General features: G+C 41.1%; 1 protein-coding gene across 1 annotated transcript in view; it reads left to right on the forward strand.

Annotated features, from left to right (window-relative positions):
- The window catches only part of MYO1D (myosin ID), a 355,990-nt gene that overhangs the window by 208,807 nt on the left and 129,646 nt on the right, over positions 1-17,537 (forward strand). The window contains exon 20 of the mRNA XM_049636655.1: positions 6,401-6,514. Coding sequence (XP_049492612.1) covers positions 6,401-6,514 — 114 coding nt within the window. The remainder of the gene's footprint in view (positions 1-6,400; positions 6,515-17,537) is intronic.

Genomic DNA, 17,537 nt, shown 5'->3' on the forward strand with positions numbered 1-17,537 from the left:
GTTTCAAGTCTTCTGACAAGGGCCACCTCCCTTTCATGGCAAAAACCATTGCAGTGTGAAGTAAATAATTACTATCAAGAGTAGTATACTACCACTTGGACTCTAGTTTCCTCTTAATTACAGATACCATTTTTCGTCAAGTTGAAGGCTGAAAAATATGCTTTGGTTCGAAAAGAAATGTTTAGCAAATTGACTGATTTCTAAAACTATGAAGCAGAAGGGAGGAGACCATAAAATTCAAAAACCTAAATTTGAGTTTGCAGTTTCCTACCCTGCTGTGTCCCGTCTTACCTGTCCTAATTTAGTTAGCTGTGGATCCTGCCAAAGGTAACGGTGTGTTCAAATTTATCTCTGACTGCTTCACTTGCATCTTGAAAATGTGGTCTTGGGAGCAGGGATGGAGAATATACAATCACAAGTGTGGCTTCCCCTTTACCTTGGGGGGAGGGGGGAGGCGTTTAGTGTTCTTCGTTGCTTTGTTTTGTTTTGCTTTGCTTTTCCTTCTGAGGAACTTTTTCCACTGAGGAACATGACATTATAGTGGTTCAGAAATTTTTTGTGCTCATTTTTGATTTAACTATTCCCCAAATCTAAGATTGAAACATCCCAATTAGCATATAGATCATTCCTTGTTTATGAAATGTTCTGAGGTTAATTCTACCTGTTAGGGAAAGATTTACCTACAAACGTGGGCATACTCTGACTCTCTCTGGCACTCTACAGAATCACACAGACATGTACATTTTCTCCCTATCCCATTATCTAGATTTATTTTCTTTTATGTGAAATTATTTTCACGTATTAATTTCTTATCTATCTCAACTACTAGACTCAGATTCTTATTATAACCAAGGGCTTCATGTCGTTCCTTTGTATATCATCAGCAGCTTATAGAGTGCTTAAAAATGCACATGGCAGGGCGCCTGGGTGGCTTAATAGGTTAAGCATCTGACTTTGGCTCAGGTCATGATCTCACAGTTCATGAGTTCAGGCCCCACGTCGGGCTCTGTGCTGACAACTCAGAGCCTGGAGCCTGCTTCGGATTCTATGTCTCCCTCACTCTCTGCCCCTCCCCCACTCACACTCTCTCTCTGTCTCTCAAAAAATAAATAAATGTTTAAAAAAAATGTACATTGAGGGGCGCCTGGGTGGCTCAGTCAGTTAAGCGTCTGACTTCAGCTCAGATCATGATCTCACAGTCTGTGAGTTTGAGCCCCGCATTGGGCTCTGTGCTGACAGCTTAGAGCCTGGAGCCTGCTTCAGATTCTGTGCCTCCCTCTCTCTCTGCCCCTCCCCTGCTCATACTCTGTCTCTCTCTGTCTCAAAAATAAATAAAAACATTTAAAAAAATATTTTTAATGTACATTGCAATTTTGGGAAAAAATTATCAAATTATTTAATTTAAGGAAATGCTTACCAGTATAATTTTTTTCTAATTAATAGGAATCATGTGTTGGATTTTAAATGTAGGAAAAAATGGGGCACCTGGGTGGCTCAGTCGTTTTAAGTGTCCGAATTCAGCTCAGGTCATGATCTTGCAATCCATGAGTTTGAGCCCCGTATTGGGCTCTGTGCTGACAGCTCTGAGCCTGGGGCCTGCTTCGCATTCTGTATTTCCCTCTCTTTCTGCCCCTCCCCAACTCAGCTCTGTCTCTATCTCTCAAAAATGAATAAATATTGAAATAAATAAATACAATCTTTTTAAAATGTAGGAAAAAATTAATTCAATATCATTTTTAGCTGTCCGATTATAGAAAGACCCTTTTCTCCATGAAAGTGTGAGTCTATTTTTAAGGGTAGCTACGACCAAGTAATACGGGGTTGCAAGTACAGACACAAATGTTTCTCCTAGATCCACTCGGGACGGTTCCCGGGGCCGGTCAGCATTCTGTGCAGAGTATTGTAGTGATGGCTGCTGCTGAGGATCCTGCCCTCCAGAGACATAGACTCTGAAGGAAAAGAGTAACTCATGGGACAGACACTTCATGAGATAAAAGAAAATGTGCAAATAAATCTCAACAGTTCCAACCAGAAGAAGAAAACAATTCCAGATGAGCAATCCAGGCACTTCTATAGTGCGTGCTATGTTAGGGAGCTTTTTACTAAAAAGATAGCTTAACTGATAGTCTTCCAGCCTCAGAAATAAGAAGGCCAGAATCCACAGTTCCTCTTTCTTCAGTGCAGAAATGGTTTTCCAAGACCAAACCAGGCAACGGGGACTTCAGCTGTTGAGCAAACGTGTTTTCATTTGCCACTGGGGAAATCTGTTTCGCACATTACGCAACCTCCCCAGTGTGCTGCTGTATTTTCTAGTCTGACAGTTCTTATCACCAACACTGACTGGCTCACATGGGGAAGAATGCCTCTTGAAATTATCTTGTGGGGTTAAAAGTGCTCTCAAAACCAACTGATGAGTAAATGCTACAAGTCGCCCACTTTGGTACTGGGTGCTGCGAGGTGTAAGAAAAAAGCCACCATATGACAGTGACCCTCAAGGAGCTTCCGGTCTGGCTGGAAGACAGAATTACTGTCTGAAATAATAAAGCGGTAAATAAGAATCAGCCCTGGATATTTGAGATGCTACACTGTTTTGCTTCTCTAGTTGTGTTGAGGTATACAGTTCAGTGAGTTTTGGCTGGTGCGAACACCCATGTAAATCACAGCCCTGTCCCAATATAAAACATTTCTGTCACCCTGAAAAGCCCTCTCATGCCCCTTCTGAGCCAAGCCCTACCACCACCAAAGGCAACCACTCTTCTGAGTACTTTTACCATAAAATACTCTGCTGTTTCTTGACCTTCATTTAAAAAAAAAAAAAGATTTTTTTTACTTTGTTTTGAAGTAAATTTGTAAGTTTTATTTATAACTATTTTGCTAACTTATTTTTGGCTACTTTGCAAGGGAAGCAGCTTTTTTATATACTTCCAATTTTAAGATAATCTGAGTAATCTCTTATACTGGCTGAGTTACTTAAATCTAGATTAGTGAGGTTATAATCAGATTATCACAAGTTTCATGAGTAAAATCAATCTCCTGTGCCAAACATAGCTTCAACTATAAGTTTAAAAACACAGTGTTCTAGGGGCGCCTGACTGGCTCAGTCGGTTGAGCGTCTGACTTCAGCTCAGGTCATGATCTCACGATTCATGAGTTTGAGCCCCCATGTCAAGCTCTGTGCTGACAGCTCAGAGCCTGGAGCCTGCTTAGATTCTGTGTCTCCCTCTCTCTCTGCCCCTCCCCCACTTGCGCTCTATCTCTCTCCCTCTCAAAAATAAATAAACATTAAAAAATATTTAAAACAACAACAAAGAGGGGCACCTGGGTGTCTCAGTCGGTTGAGTCTCTGACTTCAGCTTAGGTCACAATCCCCTGGTTCATGGGTTTGAGCCCTGTGTCAGGCTCTGTGCTGACAGCTCAGAGCCTGGAGCCTGCTCCAGATTCTGTGTCCCCTCTTTCTCTGCCCCTTCCCCTGCTTGTGCTCTGTCTCCCCAAAAAATGAATAAACGTTAAAAATAAAAAAATAAAAAAAACCAACAGTGTTCTAAGGGGCACCTGGGTGACTCAGTCGGTTAATCATCCAACTCTTGATCTCAGTTCAGGTCATGATCTCATGGTCGTGAGTTCAAGCCCCGAATCAGTCTCTGTGCTGACAGCAGGGAGCCTGCTTGGGGTTCTCTCTCTGCCCCTTCCCTGCCCACACTTGCTCTCTCTCTCTCAAAATAAATAAATAAATAAACTGTAAAAAAAATAAATAAAAACACAGTGTTCTGCACAACTATTTTAACAAGTATATTTTTTCATAACAAGCATTCATGGTCTAGAAATTACAAGTGTCTTTGAAATTATTAAAACTTTACAATTATTAAATGAAAACTTTTGCCCTTTTAGTAGAGAAGTGTAGATAGTAACTAAATTTCACAATAAGAAGATAGAGACTAAGGATAGATTTAACTTTATTGTCTTGGAATTTATAAGCATCAGCAAACCTTCCTTTCTTTCTTTCAGAAAAAAGGGTTTGGGACAAGATCTGGTGTTTTATGTGAGCAAAAACGCTTTGGCCAATAGCTCGTTGTATTCTCAAGTATCCTACTTTATTAGAAAAACCCTGTGCCTTTAGTTGCGATGTTAATTTTTGGTTTCACTCTTAACTCTACATGCATCCTATATATTCATTCTACAACTGTGTGATAGAAGTTCCAAGGAAAGAGTGATCATTTTTTACTTTAGGAATTTTAGAGGCTTTGTAACGGAATGAGAACTTGAGCAATATCTTAAAATATATATAGATAAAAAAGGAGAGAGTGGAAAATCACAAACATTTAAGAGAGAGAGTAACATGAAGAAACCTATCAGGAGCAGAGCCCTTCCAGAAATAAAGTTTAAAAAGGAGAACGGTGGTGGTGGGGGGGGGAGGGTCTGGCTCAGTCGGTAGAGCATGTGACTCTTTTGGTTTCAGGGTTGTGAGTTTGAGCCCCATGTGGGGTGTAGAGACTCCCCAAAAATAAGAAGAATACTAAAATCTTTAAGATAAAAAAAATAAAAAGAAAAGTGGCAGATAGAAAAACTCTTAGGGCTCCTGCGTGGCTCAGTTGGTTGAGCGTCCAACATCAGTTCATGTCATGATCTCACAGTTCATGGGTCTGAGCCTTGCCTCTGTGATGACAGCTCAGAGTCTGGAGCCTGCTTCGGATTTTGCATCTCCTTCTCTTTCTCTCTCTGCCCTTCCCCCACTCACAGTCTGTCTCTGTCTCCCTCTCTCTCTCTCAAAAATAAACATTAAAAAAAAATTTTTTTTGAAAAAAAGAAAAACTCTTGAAAGTCAGGTAAAGGAATCAGAATCTGAGTGTCAGGAGACCCTGGAGACTCTAGTCTTTGTATTCAAAGCAGGAATCCCCCTACCACATCCACATCAGGCATTCACTTTGATTCTGCTTGAATCCTTTCCTTGTGGGGCATTTACTGCCCTTCCACGCGGTCCACTCTTGTTACAGACGGTAGTAATTATGAGGCATTTGTACCATTGCCTGTGGAAGGCACTGTCCATTTTTGAACATGTAGATTTAATGACATACTCGTTATACTTAAGGAAATTTCATCTAAAATACACCTATCCATTGCATTAGGAAAAGGGCAGAATGCATTGTTTCAAATAGGGGTTATGTTTTTTATAGCTTTATTGAGATATAATTCACATACCATACCATTCACCATTTTAAAGTATACAATTCATTGGCTTTTACTGTGTTCACGGAGTTGTATTTCCATTACCACAGTTTTCATAACTCCTTAGCTGTCAGCCCTGCAAACTTTCCATCTCCCCCAGCTGAGGCAACCAATGATCTACTTTCTGTTTCTACAGATCTGCTTATTCTGGACATTACATATAAATGGGATCACACAATATGTGGTCTTCTGTTACTGGCTTCCTTTACTTAGCATAATCTTTTTAAGGTTCATCCATGTTACAGCGTCTATCAATACTTCTTTTTACTGACATATTATATTCCATTGTGCGGATATATCCTATTTTATTATCCGTTCATCAGTTGATGGACATTTAGGTTGTTTCTTCTTTTTCACTGTCATGATTACTGCTGCTGTGCACATTCATGCACAAGTTTTTGTGTGGCTATGTTTTCAATTCCCTTGTGTATATACCTAGGAGTAGAATTTCTGGGTCATATGCTAACTCTATATTTAACTATTTGAGGAACTGCTGGACTGTTTTCCAAAGCAACTGCATCATTTTACATTCCCACCAGCAGTGATGAAGGTTCCAGTTCTCCACATCCTGGCCAATATTTGTTATTACCTGTCTTTTTTATTGTCATTCTAGTGGGTGTGAAGGTGGTATCTCATCGTGGTTCTGATTTACATTTCTCTGGCGGCTAATGGTGTCACGCATCTTTTCCTGTGCTTCTTGGCCACTTGTCTGTCTTCTCTGGAGAAATGTCTGTTCCAATCCTTTACCCGGTTTTTTGTCTTTTTATTATTGAGTTATATATTGTAGGTTCAATATACATTCTCTTCCTTTAGAGATAAAAGCCCCTTATCAGAAATGTGATTTGCAAAACATTTTCTCCTATCCTCTGGGTCGTCTTTTCATTTTTTTAATAGTGTCTGGGTCACGTGTTTTTAGTCCCATAATTCTTCCGGGTTTTTCTTGTTTTCCCTGTTAAACTGTAAAACTGTGAAATTTAAATTGTAAAATTCTACAAACCCGGAAACCACTACTCCTTTTAGATCTCTGTTCATCCAGGAGAACGGGCCTTGCGTGGTACATATCTGTTCAAGAATGTGTCTGCACCACCAGCCACTGCTGCCCCTAGAGGTTTTCCTGCAGATAATTTGATTTCATTCTGGGTGAGATATTATAGTTTATTGGTTTGTTTTCTTACAGGTGAATCGATTTAGTAAGGTGGAAGACCGAGCAATTTTTGTCACTGACCGTCACCTATATAAGATGGACCCCACTAAACAGTACAAGGTGATGAAGACAATTCCGCTCTATAATGTAAGTGTTTTCTGCTCCTTTCTGAATAAGGGATTCTTAACCTGGTATTCCTGGACCCCAAGTGGGTCAGTAATTGATCACTACAACCTTTGGGGCTTTAGGGAGCCCATGAATTCCTGAAATTTTATGCCAGTCTTATGTTTTGTACAAATGCACAATTTTCCATAAGAAGGATCCAAGAGTGCCTGGCTGGAGCGTGTGACTTTTGATCTTGGGGTCATGAGTTCAAGCCCCACGTTGGGTGTGGAGCCTATTTTTAAAAGAAGAAGAAGAAGAAGAAGAAGAAGAAGAAGAAGAAGAAGAAGAAGAAGAAGAAGAAAAAGAAGGATCTGAAGTTACCAATAAATTAATGAAGCATTTTAAAAAGCCAAGTGTAAGCGTTCTGCATTCTGTGTGATCTTTCTGTATTCCTAATCTTACATACTGCTTAAATGTTGTGACACATAATGTATTTTCTTATATATTTTCAAGAGGTTTGTTTTTATAGGGAAATGGAATCAGGTAGAAAAACAGTAGAGAATTACTTTATGAAAACATTACCTCTCTTTCAGAGGTAAAATGTGTGCTGTTCCCAAAAGTTCTTTTCACCAATATATTTTCCCTCTGATCTAAACTCACTCAGCTGTTCTCCATAAGGTTTTCAAGTTCTATAATCATTTCTCATTTGAAATATGAAATTTGGTGGATATCTCCCCGAATCTCAATATAAGATTTTTTTTTTTAATTTTTCTCCTGCTGTATGTGGTCTGCTTTACAAGTGACTGTTGGTTCTGATTCTTCAGAAAGATCCTGCTGACTACCAGATCCTTTTGAGAGTCAGGTGGTTTTTGTCTGTCTGCTAGTTCCTAAGGAGAGAGGTCTGTGTTTGTCCAATAATAGAATCCATGAGGAGTATTATTTAAAGATTATTTTAAATCCTTTTGGTATCTGCAAAAGGGAATAGGAAACATACTGTTTTGTAGTTTTATGTTGTTAAATCAAGAGTCCTGTTGGTTGTGAGGGACCACAGAAGGGAAACTATTCCTGGGTTTGCTAAATGATTTGGGACGTCACTGCAGGGTTGATTATGGGGTTGAAATTTGTGTCCATTACACTCCCTGCCCCCACCCCAATACACACACATGCATCTTTCTCCCTTTCAATAAAAAGGCTAACGGATTGCAGCTAAGAAGAAAATAGGACATTCTTGATTTCATATTGTCTTCTTAGCAAGCTCTTGTAATCTCATGTATCAATCACAGTTTAAGCCTAATAACTGCAGTCTTAGAGTAGGAGACGAAGGAGGATATGGGAGAAAATCAGATTTTGTCAAAGTCAAATGAAGTGTGGAAACAAACAAAAAAATAAATTGTGGCCTGTGTTTTATTTCTTTACTTTCTATTAAAGTAGGGAGATCAATCTATTAAAGGGAGATCAATCAGAGCACTTGATACAAGTTCAATAAATAGCTACGCAACTCTGAACCGAAGTTATTTTGCCAAACTACCATCCTTTTTCATGGTGACTTGTGTGTCACTGTTCCCCATCATCATCAGCATCGTTGTCAATGTTATAAACAATATATAATATAAAAATTAACGGCAATTAATAATTGCAGTAAAGGTAAAACAATGTCAGTAGAATGGGTACACACTGTCACGGATGCTATCAGTCCTCTGCCTGTATCCCACTGCACCCCCTGATCATTTCTGGGCACACCTTCCTGACTCCAACAGCCAATGTCCTTGTCGAAAGTCCCCCATCAGGCTGCCAGAACCCCCTTTGCCTGCACCCCACGGTGGTAGCTGGTTTAACAAGGCCCTGTTGGCTGCCTTTCTGTCCCTGAACCATCTCCCCACTCCCTTGCCAGCATCCCTGCCCCTCCCAAATCACTTCTGTATGTTTACCAGCCTTTGTCTCGGGGTCTGCTTTGGGAAGAACTAACTTTGGAGTAGCGGTAGCGTCTTAGAGGGCGCCAGGTTGAAGGGGACAGAGGACTTCCAACTGAATCTATAAAAATGTTTTTTCAGTCTGAAACAATTATGGCAAACTATTAAGTGTTGATCGTGAAAACATGAGTCTTTGTGGCTTTTTCCTTTAAACTTTTTGTATGATCAGAATATTTTGAAATTAAACAGAGTTTAAGACAAGGAACCTTTAAACAATGATAAGATTAGTGAAGAAACTGGGAAGGGAAGGAAGAAGATGATCTCCGTTTTAACCATGTTGTGTTTCAAGGCAGTGGTGAAACTTGGAAGGTATACATTCCATCCAATGTAGAGGAGGAAAGAATTCAGCACTCAAGATAAAAATTCAAGAGTGGATCCATGTTGGAGGCTGAAATTATGAGTCTAGAGAGAGAAAGGGGGCAGGTGACTGGAGAACATTCACAGCTAAATGGTCAGCAAAGAATCGCTGAAGGAAATGTAGTAGAAGGAAATCTCTCAATGGGCTTCCATTTGCTCACCTCTCTTTTAATGCATTGAAAGAGCTCTAGTTTCCCTTCAGTACCATCGGTTATGAGTTATTCTAAGAAAGATAAGAACTATAGGAACACTGTTTCAGAATCCAGTTGGAAAGTTCTCAGAAGTCAGAGTAATCGCTAAGAACAGATAGCTAAGGGGCCCACACCCTTCTCATTCTCGTGCCTCTCATTTCTTTTTCGTAGACTCCTTTCCTGTCTCAGTTAAGCTTTTCTGTCCCCAAGAAACAGATTGGGACCATATACTGTCTTGAGTAACGTTTTTAATGAGGATACACATGGTAGTCAGAAGAATCTGGCGAAAGCTAAGGAAATGCTACCATTCGGTGTTGAAAGAAGCTCTAAGGGGCTGTGTTATCCTGTAGCCCCCTGAGCAGCACGAGTGCTGGGAGCGTCTGCGTTCCTTCCATCCTCTCAGGCTCTACTTCTCTCTGTGTGTCTTCTTACTAACAGTCGCCGTCCTTGCCAGATGGCATGGGCCAGCACTAGGCTTAGATCTAAATCAGCCAACCCAACAAACCATCCGAGTGTCATCCTGCAGTAACATATTGCACACAGGCTCCAGATGAGGCCTCCCCATAGCAACCAATTCCGTATGATCCACATTGCTACCGTAGTTCCTTGTTAAGCACTCGTTAATCCATGCATCATCTTCCCTGACTTTTCCTGGGATAGCATGGATAATTACTACAGTTCATTTGGGGCACAATTGATCCCTTCCCCCTACAATCTTTGACTGCTGTCCTTAGGCCGAAGTCATCTTTGGGCCCTGGTCACAGAGCATGCTGGGGTGGGTCAATAGGAGAGAAGTGCTTCAAACAGGCAGCTTCCTCAGGCACCCTTGGATCCTTGGACTCCTCCCACCTACACCTGTTCCAATCTCCTGGATCCCAGTCTTCCCCAAACAAAAACTAAATCATGCTCACGGATGCCCATTGCGGTAAGAGTTTAGGTGATGCTGTAGTTTGGCTATGTGTCTAATCCGTTTCTAAATCTGGTCTTCATCGGTGCTTTTTAGCAGAATGTGTTTCCTTAACTGCTTCCAGCCTGCAATATGGAACCAATATTTGTCGCTTTCCTAATGCACTGTAAAAAGTACTCAACCAATTTACTATCTCTGCATCTCCTAACCCATTGACCTTGTATAAAGCAGTAGCACCTAAATGCCCCAGGCACTTAACTCTAATGGGCACATGCAGCGGCTCCCAGGGGCTCCCCAGAGATCAGTTAAGTGACTGCTTTATCCCTCCAAACCACGGCTTTACATGCTGGGTGGAGAGATCCTATTCCTTGTTGACAAGCTTGCAGCAACCAGGTGCACATCCCGTCTGAGAGGTGTTTCTTGTAGCATCCTGGTGCCTCATTTCTTTCTGCTAGATCTTGAGGCATAATGAACAGAGACTTAAGGAGACTCAAGAAATGGGGAGTTACACCTCAGTTAGAATGCCAGTGTAGGAATTATCTTCATTTGGGGTTTTAGAGAGCTGTAGACCAGATTGTCTTGTTACAGCCTCAATGACTAAACTCTTCATTCAACAAATGATTGCCGAATACTCATTATGTGCCAGACATATAGGTATTGTGGCACAGAAGTGTCAAAATAGTCAAAATCTCTGCCCTTACAGAATTTACATTGCAGTGGGGAGGGGAGGCAGCAGATTCTACTTACATGTATGTATTTGTGCATATATGTATATGTATGCATGCATATATATACATCCATATACACATCATATAATCCATTAGAAGGGATAAGGGAAGAAATAGAATAGGGAAGGAAGATAGAGGATATGAGGGGTGTTATAATTTCAAATAGAGTGATCAGGCCTCACCGAGAAGTTGACATTTAAGCAGAGACTCATAGGAGCTAAAGAATGAGCCATATGCTTACTTGGAGGAAAAGTATTTAGGGTACAAGGAACAGCAAAGACACAGAGACGTGAGCAGGGAGGAAAGAGCGAGCCTACGGGGGGCTGGAAATGTTTTGCGCCTTGATCTGGTAGCAGTTACTCTTCTGTATATGTTTGTTAAAATTCACCAGGCTGTTTCCTTGAGATTTGTACTTTCTGCTGAGTGTAAGCTATATACCTCAATAAAGGGGGAGGCAAAAGAGAAAAAGAAAGCTATCTATGAAAGAGGATAAGGGAGGGGGTATGTCAAAGAGAAAAGTGAAGTAAATGAAGCAAATGATAATTCAAGCCCAGGGGGAGTTCTGACCCACTCAACAGCCAATGGTGTGTGGACCATTATCGCACAGCATGTGAAACACATGACAGTCATGTTTGCTTTCTCCTCTGTCTAAACAAGAGTACATCCCCACTCCCCTCCACCCAGAGACGCAGCCCTCAGCTGTTCCTCAGAGGAGAGGGGAAGACACTAACTAAACGAGGGTGGACACCTGATATAAGGGAAGCCAGTTGTAGGCTGCCAGTGACCCAGTCCTGGGGCCAAGAGCTCCTCACTGTACCTCTTACGTTCCCTCTGTGTTCCTAACATTGATCAGATGTGCTTTCTTCTCATTGTTTCCCAGATCAGTTTTGCTGGAGACCTATTTTATTGATTTCGTTACCTTTTCATTGACCTCTGCTCTTGTTTTTTTTTCTTCTCCATTCTCTAGATTTACTCTGTTGGTTCCTTTTCTAGCTTTTTGCGTTGAGGGGTTAACTGCTTTCATTTTTATTGATTGATTGATTGATTGATTTACATCCAAGTTAGTTAGCATATAGTGCAATAATGATTTCAGGAATAGGTTCCAGTGATTCATCCCCTACGTGTAACACCCAGTGCTCATCTCAACAAGTGTCTTCCTTAATGCCCCTTATCTATTTAGCCCATCCCCCCACCCACAGCCCCTCCAGCCACCCTCAGTTTGTTCTCTGTATTTAAGTCTCTTATGTTTTGTCCCCTCCTTGTTTTTATATTATTTTTGCTTCCCTTCTCCTATGTTCATCTGTTTTGTATCTTAAAGTCCTCATATGAGTGAAATCATATGATATTTGTCTTTCTCTGACTAATTTCGCTTAGCATATTACCCTCTAGTTCTATCCACGTAGTTGCAAATGGCAAGATTTCATTCTTTTTGATTGCTACATAATATTCCATTGTATATATATATACCACATCTCCTTTATCCATTCATCCGTCAATGGACATTTGGGGTCTTTCCATACTTTGGGTATTGTCAGTAGAACTGCTATAAATATTGGGGTGGATATGCCCCTTTGAAGCAGCATACCTGTATCCCTTGGATAAATATCTAGTAGTGCAATTGCTAGGTCATAAGGTAATTCTATTTTTAATTTTTTGAGAACCTCCATACTGTTTTCCAGAGTGGCTGCACCAGTTTGCATTCCCACCAGCAGTGCAAAAGAGATCCTCTTTCTCCGCATCCTCACCAACATCTGTTGTTGCCTGAGTTGCTAATGTTAGCCATTCTGACAGGTGTGAGGTGGTATCTCATTGTGGTTTTGATTGCTATTTCCGTGATGATGAATGACGTCAAGCATTTTTTCATGTGTCTGTTAGTCATCTGGATGTCTTCTTTGGAGAAGTGTCTATTCATGTCTTTTGCCCATTTCTTCACTGGATTATTTGTTTTTTGGGTTGAGTTTGACAAGTTCTTTATAGATTTTGGAGACTAACCCTTTATCTGATATGCCATTTGCAAATATCTTCACACATTCCGTCAGTTACCTTCTAGTTTTGCTGATTGTTTTCTTGTCTGTGCAGAAGCTTTTTATTTTGATGAGGTCCCAATAGTTCATTTTTGCTTTTGTTTCCCTTGCCTTCGGAGACGTGTTGAGTAAGAAGTCGCTGCTGCCAAGATCAAAGAGACTTTGCCTGCTTTCTCCTCAAGGATTTTGATGGCTTTCTGTCTTTCATCCATTTGGAGTTTATTTTTGTGTGTGATGTAAGAAAGCAGTCCAGGTTCATTCTTCTGCATGTCGCTGTCCAGTTTTCCCAGCACCATTTGCTAAAAAGACTGTATTCCATTGGATATTTTTTCCTGCTTTGTCAAAGATTAGTTGGCCATACGTTTGTGGGTCCATTTCTGGGTTCTCTGTTCTCTTCCACTGATCTGAGTGTCTGTTTTTGTGCCAGCACCATACTGTCTTGATGATTACAGCTTTGTAATACAGCTTGAAATCCAGGATTGTAATGCCTTCAGCTTTGGTTTTCTTTTGCAGGATTGCTTTGGCTCTCCGGGGTCTTTTCTGGTTCCATACAAATTTTAGGATTGTTTGTTCCTAGCTCTGTGAAGAATGCTGATGTTATTTTGATAGGGATGCTTTTGTTTTTAAATTTTAGTTTTTAAAAATGCATTTAAAATGTAAATTTGTGTTTATGAATGACCTTGAGCTGAACTTCACATGTTCTAATATGTGGTATCATCCTTGTTGTTCCATTTTAATTATTTTGTCATTTCCATTGTGAGTTCTTCTTTAAGCCATGGGCTGTTTAGTGGTATATTTTCCAATTATTTTGTATATGATAATTCATAGTACATGTGTGTATGTGTTTTCTATAGGGAGGAAGTTCACAAACTTCAAATTCATTTATTGTGAAACAATCTGTTTTGTATATATTTTATGTATACAAAAAAATTAATTTAAAAAATTAAAAATTCAAAAAAGAATTAATGTATATAACACCACATGAATCTGTTACCCTATAGCCAACATTCTACTGCACTGGCATTACCCCTAAGTTATTTTTTAAATATAAGAATCTATCAGATCACTATCTGTTGTATTGTTCTCATCAGTTTCTGTTAACACTAAAACATACTGCAGAATTAAAAACATTTAAAGAGAAGTGAGTTAAAATCTAGAAGGAAGAGGGGCACCTGGCTGCCTCAGTCAGTTGGTTAAGCTTCTGACTCCCGATCTTGGCTCAGGTCATGATCTCAGAGTTCATGGGTCCAAGCCCTGCACTGGGCTCTGTGCTGATGGCAAGGAGCCTGCTTGGTATTCTGTCTCCCTCTCTGCCCCTCCCCTGTTTGCTCACTCACTCTCTCATGCTCTCTCAAAATAAATAAAAATAAACTTTAAAAAAGGAAGGAAAAAGAAAGAAAAAAGAACAAGCTAAAAGATAACCATTTTTCTTTTCTTTTTTTAATGTTTTATTTATTTTTGAGAGAGAGAGACAGAGTACGAACAGGGAAGGGCCAGAGCAAGAGGGAGACAGAATGGGAAGCAGGCTCCAGGCTCTGAGCTGTCAGCACAGAGCCCAACACGGAGTCAAACCCACAAACTGTGAGATCATGACCTGAGCCAAAGTCGGACGCTTGACTAAGTAGCCATCCAGGTGCCCCTAAGCATTTTTCATTTTATGACTTAGAAATTTCAGGGCACTTGGGTGACTCAGTTGGCTAAACATGTGACTGACTCTTGATTTCAGCTCAGGTCTTTTTTTTTTTTTTTTTAAGATGTTTTATTTTTGAGACAACAAAAGAAAGAGTGCAAACAGGGGAGGGGCAGAGGGAGAGGGAGACACAGAATGTGAAACAGTCTCCAGGCTCCAAGCTGTCAGCACAGACAGAGCCAGATGCGGGCCTTGAACGCAAGAACCGTGAGATCGTGACCTGAGCCGAAGTCAGACACTTAACCGACTGAGCCACCCATGCACCCCTCATCTCAGTCTTGATATCAAGGTGGTGAGTTCAGGCCCCACACTGGGCTCTGTGCTGGGCATGAAGCCTACAAGGAAGGAAGAAGGGAAGGGAAGGAAAGGAGGAAAGAAGGGGAAGGGAAGGGAAGGGAAGGGAAGGGAGGAAGAAAGAAAGGAAGAAGGAAGGGGAGGGAGGGAGGGAGGGAAGGAAAGAGAGGGAGGGAGGGAGGGAAGGAAGGAAGAAGAAAGAAGGGGAGAGAGAGAGAGAGAGAGAGAGAAAGAAAGAAAGAAAGAAAGAGAAAGAGAGAAAGAAAGAAAGAAAGAAAGAAAGAAAGAAAAAGAGAAGGAGGGAGGGAAGGAGGATGGAAGGAAGGAAGGAATCCCCTTCTTCTCTGCCATTGCCCCATTATTCACTCTTACCATCTCTCTAACAGGTCAAAGCAGTGCTATTAATCCCTTATATCAATACGTAAAATAGTCCCCAGTCCAATTTCTCTTTGAAAATGAGTGTCTGAACTAGAACTGAATATATCTTTGCTTTTGTATTCTATTTTTTGGTGACAGGATCCCATTAGAATAGAGATTTTCAAACTTTCTCATGAGGCTTGGGGTAACTGAAGTAAAACTGAGGTCACTGGATTAGCAGACCCTTGGAAGGTTTTATTGACATGTGGCATACCCCTCCCACCTGTTCACATCCGGGCAAATACTTTAACTCTTTTATTGAAGTATACCCTACATGCAGAAAAGTGCACAAAGCTTAAGGGTAGAGCTTGATGAATGATCACAAAGTGAACCCATCTATTCAGCTGTTACCAAAGTCGGGACACAGGCCATTAATAGGCCAGAAAGCCCCATTGTGTTCCCTCCCGGTCACTGTCTTTTAGTGTCTATGTGCATACGCTTTCATTGGACACTTACCCCGGCGTGAAACTGTAGTGGACAGATGCAGTTTCCCAAAGTAGAGTGCTCATGTACACCTCCACCAACAGCGTGTGACCGTTCCAGGTCCAGCCGCCGTCTGTTCAGCACTAGCTATGGAGAGTGTCCTCAGTGTTAGCTGTTCTGGTAGGTATGTGGCAGTTACTCATTGTGGGGCTTTTTTTCCCCAGTTTTATTGAGATGTAATTGACATATAACATTGTTCATGTGTAAGGTGCACAGTGGGCCGATGTGATACACTTACACGTTGCAAAATGGTTACCACCTTAGCATTGGCCCACAGTGCCATCACATCACATAATTACAGTTTCTTTTCTGTGGTGAGAGTATTTTAGGATCCACTCGCTTAGCAACTTCCAAGTATATAATGCAGTATCATTAACTGCCATCACCACTGCCGTTCAGCAGTTTCCTAGAACTTACTCATCTTATGACTGGAAGCTTGTGCCCTTCGTCCAGCATCTCCCACTTCCCCTGCTCGCCAGCCGCCGTAACCGCCACTCTACTCTCTATTTCTGTGAGTTCGGCTTTGTTAGATTCCACGTGTAAGCAAGATCATATAGTATTTCTTTGTCTGGTTTATTTGGTCCAGATGGTAGGATTTCTTTCTCTCGTGGCTGAATAATATACAGTTATGTATATATACCACATCTTTATCCATTCCCCTGTTGATAGATGTGGATTGTGTTTTGTATTTGCATTGCCCTTTTTACTAATAAGGTCTGACACCTTTTTGTGTGTTTATGGATCATTTGGATGCCTTTTGTGAATCTCTTACCCATCTTTCTATTCAGTTGTCTTTTAAAAGTTGATTTCTATGGGCGCCTGGGTGGCTCAGTCAGTTAAGCCTCTGACTTAGGCTCAGGTCAGGATCTCGCAGTTTGTGAGTTCAAGCCCCACACTGGGCTCTGTGCTGACAGCTCAGAGCCTGAATTCTGCTTCTGATTCTGTGTCTCCCCACCTTCTCTCTGCCCCTCCCCTGCTTGTGCTCTGTCTCTCTCTGTCTCTCAATAATAAATAAATGTCAAAAAAAATATTTTAAAAAATAAAAAATAAAAGTTGATTTCTAGTTCTCTTTATATTTTGCACAAGTGCCCCTTGGCAGTTACAGACGTTACATATATTTTCTGACTCTGTGACTTGACTTTTCATTCTGTAATGGTGGGTTTGAACAAAATTTTTTTATGTTAATGCAGCTCAGCTGAGCACTTTTTTCCTTTGAGGTTGATGCAGGGGTTTTTTTATTTGAGAAGTCGTTTCCCATCCCAAGGTCACAAAGGCATCTTCTGTTGTACTCTATACACTTTATTGCTTTACCTTTCACATCGACAGCCACAGTGCTCCTAGAATTGATTTCTGTGTGTGTGTGACGCTGTAGCCCTGCATTCATTTTCCCCCCTGCATATAAACAATCGGCCTAGTACCACTCATTAATTTCCAAATCCCTCCCCTTCCATTTCACCTTCCTCCCAGCATGATGTTCTCACTAGCCACAGCCATACACATGGAAAGAGAGCAGAGGAGGGTGGTAAAGCAGATCTCATCAAAAGTGACATTTCCTCATTTTCTTTGTCTTAACGTCAAATTCCTTTGGGAGTCTGGCAGGTTCAGAAATGAATGAAGCCCATACTCTACCACAGGGCAGTCATCCCTCCACTGTAATGACCATGACCATGCCTGAGCCCCACTATGCCAGGCCTTTGGATTCCCCTAAAAAAAGCTGAAGTCTGTATTTGATGTTAGTCTCCTGATTGTTAAATGCCATGCAAGCCAAATAAAACACATCTGTTGGCCATATTCGGCCCATAGGTCACTGCTTTGCTACTCCTATTAAAAAAAAAAAAGATCTTTGAGGCACCTGGGTGGCTCAGTCAGTTCGGTGTCCGACTTTGACGCAAGTCATGATCTCACAGTTCATGGGTTTGGGCCTTGTGTTGGGCTCTGTGCTGACAGCTCAGGGCCTGGAGCCTGCTTCAGATTCTCTGTCTTCCTCTCTCTCTCTGCCTTCCC

This window comes from Panthera uncia, chromosome E1, assembly GCF_023721935.1.
Source record: "Panthera uncia isolate 11264 chromosome E1, Puncia_PCG_1.0, whole genome shotgun sequence".
Lineage (NCBI taxonomy): Eukaryota > Metazoa > Chordata > Mammalia > Carnivora > Felidae > Panthera > Panthera uncia.